The sequence below is a fragment of the Endocarpon pusillum genome (assembly GCF_000464535.1).
Source record: "Endocarpon pusillum Z07020 unplaced genomic scaffold scaffold1372, whole genome shotgun sequence".
NCBI lineage: Eukaryota > Fungi > Ascomycota > Eurotiomycetes > Verrucariales > Verrucariaceae > Endocarpon > Endocarpon pusillum.
Window position 1 is genome coordinate 290,986 of NW_006916003.1, and position 6,301 is coordinate 297,286.

Genomic DNA, 6,301 nt, shown 5'->3' on the forward strand with positions numbered 1-6,301 from the left:
TTTTTGGGATTCTTTAATCGCCTGTGGCTTTGCGCACCACAGCGTATTGGCTCCAGCTTATAAGCCACTGGTTTAGAATAAATGTTCCAACCTCTGAAGCATATTAATGCCTGCCATGAGGCTCTGCGGTTCATGCGAACCTGGCAGCGCGATGGACCGTTGGCGAGCAGACGCGTAGATTGAAAAGAGACAATGTGTTGTGCGGGTCAATCAATCATCTGGCATTCGAGTTCTTGCTGAGCCATCAGTATTCTGTCTTGCAATCTTGGTCATTGGACCACCAGCATGGATGGCGCCAGCAATGCCATTCTCGAGGAGCCTGAGGAATATCTGCACAACATAGAAGAGCCTGCAAATAATCCACACAGTCCTGAATCATCTTGGAGAAAATGTAACTTGCTCAGCTTAGGTATTGTACAAGAATCGCCCCATGCAATTCAGCCATACTGATAAAATCACTCAACAGACGGTGGCGGTATCCGTGGCTATTGGAGCCTTTTGGCGCTTGATAAGCTTATGGAATACATAGCAGAAGCGGAGGGAAAAGATCAGGTTCATCACAGCTTCACACCCCAAGACTATCCCGAAAACGTTTCACAAGGCCCTTTCACCGACGAAGAACTTCGGAAGTTAGACGAGGCCGACGCGGCTGAAGCCAGATGCTGTGCTTTGAATAACACGCGAAGATATCTTCCATGCCATTATTTTGATTACATTTGTGGAACTAGTACGGGAGCGTAAGCCTGTTTAGCTTATTAACAGCAAAGACATCGTTGACGCAATTAGCAGACTCATAGCTATCATGCTTGGTAGGTTTCGTATGACTGTTCCAGATTGTCTGAAAGAGTATCGGAGTCTTGGTGGGGAAATATTTGGAAATCCACGTTTCTTCACACAAATGCGCTTTGGCCTGGGGAGGAGGACGAAATATGAGGGAGAGAAGTTGAAGAAAGTATTCGAAGACGTAACTGCAAGACGAAGCGAGCAGGGTGAGAGCAGTCTAAGCAGAGTTACCTTTCCCTTCAAGCCAGGGCTATGCAAAACGTCAGTATACTGTTCCATTGTCCTTCTCTTTCCCCTTTGAGCGTTTTCATATCAGGATCACTGGACTATCAAAGTGGTAGTATGTGCGAAGGTAAAAATCTATGAACGATATAGTATCACCACTCTTGTTGAAATTTGCTGCGACAATAATGCTTCATCATCTAACTAATGGTTGGATAGATTTGTCATTACAATGAAATCGGAACCTCCGAAACGGAAAGTGGAGACAGTGTATCTGATTCGGTCGTACGATCATGATCAACGGACAACTCCCGGATCATTGCCAAGCCGTAAATCCACATGGCGAACGACACGGTCCAATACCCAAGTATCTGCCAATGGCACGATTGACACCAGAGGCCGAGAAACAGTAGCGTTCAAAAGGGAAATCAACTATGGCAATGCTGATCCATACCAAATCTGGGAAGTTGCGCGAGCTGCGACCGCAGCCCCCCTTTATTTTGAGCCTCTGAAAATCAGAAACCACAGGTCAGAAGCGCAGTCCGTTTTCATGGACGCTGGGTACCAATACACCACCAACCCCACAGAGGAGGGGGCGCTTGAAATTGAAGACCTGTATGGCAAGTTTTCCATTGGCGTTGTCGTCAGTGTGGGAACTGCGAGGAGGGACGAGCCTTGGGGGGGAGGAATAAGACGGAACGTGAAAACCGTCTTCAACAAAGCATCCAATTCAGAGGTCGTCCACAACAAAATGAGGGACAAGGCTGCGAATGACGATTTTCAATACTACCGGCTGAATGACCGTGACGCCTTGGATATTGATCTTGACGAATGGAAACCGAAACCCAGACCATTTGTCAAAGATCCTGGCTCCAAGACCATAAATAAAATCGAGAATGCTTTTGGTCGTTGGGCGTCACGAAATGATATCATCGATCAGCTACAAAAATGCGCTGCAGAACTCGTCAACCGCAGGAAAGCTCGAGCAACTGACTTTGCAAAATGGGAACGATACGCTATTGGCGCTCAGTTTCGCTGTCGCTTCAAAGAATGCGAGAGGGGGGACTTTGCAAATCGCCGCGATTTCCACAACCATCTGGTCAACGACCACGCTATGCAGCAGACTGAATTGGACCAGGAAGCGGATTTCTGCCGAAAGTATTGGAGGTATCAAAAAGCCGAGAGCAGGTAAATACACTAATCTAAAAAAAAAAATCAGCAGTAATAAATAGATGTACTTAGCAGAACGTGCTCTGCAGCCTCCAAATCCTTGACCTGTTGACCAGGCCAGGCGCATATACATAATATACGTGGCGAAGAAACGAAGGTACTTGTTCATATCAGGTGGTAACTCAGTCGGGTCTCCAATAACCAGTCGGCCCCCGAAGCCTCTACCAAAGCCTGGAATCACTAACGTCCTTCGTAAGGCGGTGAGTGCTGCCACTGTGCGCTCATTGGATATCGTCTCAGGCATTCAGCACTGCGTAAAATCCAACGAGATCAGCTGACGAACTCAAGATTTCACATCACGAAGGCCTTTCGCCCCATGATTCAACCTCCCGTGTACGATGTTCGTTGGTGGCAATGCCATAAATCATTCTCTAGTCTGCATCATTCTTAGTTGTTGGCCGAACTCATGGATGGACGCCTCTTAGCAGCTCAGTATTCTTGTGTGTCCTAAGATCTGTCCTAGAATATTCGCAGGGCGTCCAAGATAAATGGACCTTGGAGTAGCTGGAACATGCGGTGCATCGCAGTGCAATTCTGACGACTCCATATCACTGCGGGCTGCTTGCGTCTTGGGCGTTGTCAGATTTGACGTTTTCATTGCCCTGCTGCCCAGGTTACAAAGCCTCACCTGGGATTTTGATAGGACAAAGAAATAAATAGTGCCCGTAATTTTCGTTAGCCGCGCCTTGAACCTTCGATGATGGCACCGGAATAGTCTTGATAACACTACAACATTCTCATAAACCCAGGAGCAGAATGACATTACGCGACGAAGCAGACAATCTGAATGTGTACGATCCTTACAATATAAGCAATATAAATTTTCCAAGACGAGATATGCTTAGTATTGCTGTCGGAATACATCTTAAAGAGCCAACCCGTAATAGTTCTGATTGATTTGATTGAAACTAGCATATTTAGGAGAAGAAGAAACTGCCGAGCAGCACTTACCAGGAGAAGGGGTAATAAAAAATGTGGGTTAAGTGCTGTTAGTGGGAATGGCAACTACTAGTATTCTGTCAAATGAGGACCATATTAGTATGATCAGAGAGGCATATTTTGACCACAGTAGGACCATATTTTTGACAAATAACGTTGTAAATGATGAAATCTCATTAGATGACAGATGCCTTAGCTACATATCTTAGTACACTCTACCGTAGTAAGCAATCTTACGGTTAGGCTAACTCTAAGCGCACTTTGGCGGCTCTCTTACCATTTTAAAAGGGGCCTTCTTCCTGCTAAGCAGTAACTTGAAGAGCTAATCTAGAAGGTAATGCCAAGCGAAGCTAACGGATCGCACGTGATACAATCTTATATAATCATCAAAACAGCGAAAGTAAAGCTTGGGCCAGCAAAATCTTGTCCGCCGACCATGCCTGCTTGGGAAATCTGAAACCACCTGTGCGAGTCAACCTTGCTTAGTCATCATGTCAGGTTCCCAGGCTGCAATTGGCTCAGTTGATAGGCCACGCTTGGTGCGCAAGCCACACACGCCAAGCTCGAATGGGCTAGTCGCTGACTACCACGCAGCCATTGTCTGTTGCAACTTGAAGTTAAGGTCTACGACATACTTTGTCCTGGCTGACATGCAGGTTTCAACGCAAATGTTCTGCTTAGTTGCCTATCTCAGAACCCTATGTCAACTAGTTCCTTAGCAAGAACGTTGACTTTCAGGCTGTTGGCTACATTCAAGGTATCATCCATCTCCTAAATCCTACATCGCTCTTTGCGTACAGCCCCCATAGCAGTTGCAGACATATCCTCGTGCCACCAGGTTGTTTTACCAGATATTTTCCTATTTTGTCCCCCTTCTTCTCCAAGTTCAATCAGCCGAGCCAAGTTGGGCTCTCGTCTTTTCCAGCACTAGGCCTATCCTGACCCAGTCTCGTCCTTACAATGCGTTCAAGCGGCTTATCAGTATGAGTACTATTACAGAATCTGCCCACCCATATCGTTAAGATCATGGTACACATTGGCACTCTACCCTATTACCGATTATATCAATTCAACACCGTCAACCCCATCCTGCGCATAGCGGCCTACACCTCTCAACCCGACAAATTCGAGAATGTGCTGCGTCTCATGGTCCGCTGGCGGACGCGGAAGCTCGCTGAGTTGCATTTCATCTCTATCGCTGTGGGTGATTTTCAATCCGCTCTTCTTGAGGCATTGCGTCTTGCAAAGCTGTTGCCATTTCACTACATAAATCCCCCGATGCTGACAAAACCCCGCTCTTAGTGCGCCATTCTAGCCGCCGCGGTCATCGGCTCCTTCTCCTGGAACACGGTCTCGGGCGCCTACTGGCTCGCCTCCGCCCTCTGGCACTGCAGTCTGGTACTTTCGATCCTGGGGATCCTGCTCTCGGCGCAACAGGCGGCGGTCCTCAACTTGATGGGTGAGCTACCGGGCAACAGCACTATGTCTCTCGCTACTGTCTACGTCCGCCGGTATCTTGCCTTGATGCTGTCAGAGACCGAGCGGCAGGGCGGGTGCACTGAAAGGGGGGGGCCGCAGGGCAGAAACCCCCTGGGCGTATGGAGGCCTAGATGGAAAATGGTCTTCATCTGGCAGTGCCCGATCATGTTTATGTCGTACTCCGTGTGTCTGTTTCTGGCCGGTCTAACTATCTTAGTGTGCACGCCGTTGATCCGCGGTGGTGAGTGGAGCAATGATGCTAATGTGAGTTTTTATCCATTTTACCTCCGCTTGATAGATGGCTTGAGGTGCTCTAGCTCAGAATGCATTATCAATTGACGTGTTTTTCTTGAATAGGTCGCAGTGGTATATCTAGTCGTGGCGGCTGTTTCCGGCACGGTATTTGTGTTTTGCTCGTTTTGGGTATATTATTTTGTCGATCCGGAGCATGATACCATGCATCTAGCTGACGTGGAGGTCGAGGATGCTGAGAACGCAATGGAAGTAGAGAGGTTACAGTCGCTACAGTCGCTCCAGTCTTCCTGATATATAGTGCCATGGCTATGACACGATTTTTCTAAACTTTTTATGCCTTAAGGCTTATTATTATTGCCGTTCTCGCTCAGGATCGGGGGGAAGGCTGGCGTTTTGTGTGCGTTGAGCCAGTTTTCCCTATGTATGTTTGCTGCGTTTATCCTTTTAATCTGACTGCATTTTATTGGTCGATTTCTTGTGCAACTTCGGATCCAACCTCGCCGTACGACACGGCTAATTCGTATATATACTTCTACGCTCTCTATCCTCTTGTATAGAGAACAACCTGTTATTCTACGCATTTCTGCACAGCAGGTCGACAGGGATCTATGGTACAGAGAGGAAAATATGTAGCTGCAAGCTGCAGGATCCAAGATCCTCACTGCAAAGATCCTCAGCTGCAAAGATCCATGATATATAGTAGGACATAGTCTTGGCAGTCCTGGCAGTCTTGATGGAATCTGACAATTATTCCCCCCTCTAAGAGGGCTTGACCTTAAGCCCTGTCAACACTCTATAGACTCTTTACTACTACCTCATCGTGCATCAACATTACCTTAAGTTCAATCTAGAGAGCCCTTGTCGTCCAGGAGCTCTTTTGATTAAAAGCCATGTTTGTTGTTTGTTCTACTTCCCATCGACATTGAAGTAAAGTGAACTGGCCTGATATCCTAAACAATGCATGAGACTTGGACAGTCCTAGCTTTTGATCCTACAAAGTACGACGTAAGGGTCCAGCTCTTCCCATGATACGAGAAAGATACGAGAAAGATGCTCTTTTCGCATCTCACCACTCATCCACGCCTCCTCTCCTCACCCTGCCCGTTCCATTTCTACTCCCTTGCCCTTGCCCTACTCCCTCTCCCTCTCCCTCTCCCTCACCTTTCCCAACCCGCATCTCCCTCAAAATCCTCTCACAGAGCCCCATACACTCACCCATAACATCCCCACCCACCCTCCAAGTCCTCAGAACCACGCCCTCCCTCCTCATCAGCTCCTCCGCCCTCGCCCACCTTCGCCGCCAAACTTCCTCTTTCTTGTTATATGGACTCTCAGGAGGTGCACCGCCGTTTCCTCGCGCCGCTGGGTCGCCCGAGTTGGCACCTGTTGCGGC

General features: G+C 47.8%; 2 protein-coding genes across 2 annotated transcripts in view; one reads left to right on the forward strand and one right to left on the reverse strand.

Annotated features, from left to right (window-relative positions):
- Positions 1 to 285: 285 nt before the first annotated feature.
- EPUS_02040 (uncharacterized protein) lies at positions 286 to 2,197 on the forward strand (the record flags this gene model as incomplete). The annotated part of the gene is made up of 4 exons (XM_007801872.1): positions 286 to 409; positions 467 to 737; positions 790 to 1,044; positions 1,225 to 2,197. The coding sequence occupies 4 exons, from the start codon at positions 286 to 288 to the stop codon at positions 2,195 to 2,197; spliced, it is 1,623 nt and encodes a 540-aa protein (XP_007800063.1).
- Positions 2,198 to 4,485: 2,288 nt separating this feature from the next.
- EPUS_02041 (uncharacterized protein) overlaps positions 4,486 to 6,301 on the reverse strand; it is a gene marked incomplete at both ends in the record, with an annotated part of 4,242 nt that continues 2,426 nt past the window's right edge. The window contains 2 exons of the mRNA XM_007801873.1: positions 4,486 to 4,625; positions 6,124 to 6,270. Of these exons, the coding sequence (XP_007800064.1) occupies positions 4,486 to 4,625; positions 6,124 to 6,270 (287 nt within the window). The remainder of the gene's footprint in view (positions 4,626 to 6,123; positions 6,271 to 6,301) is intronic.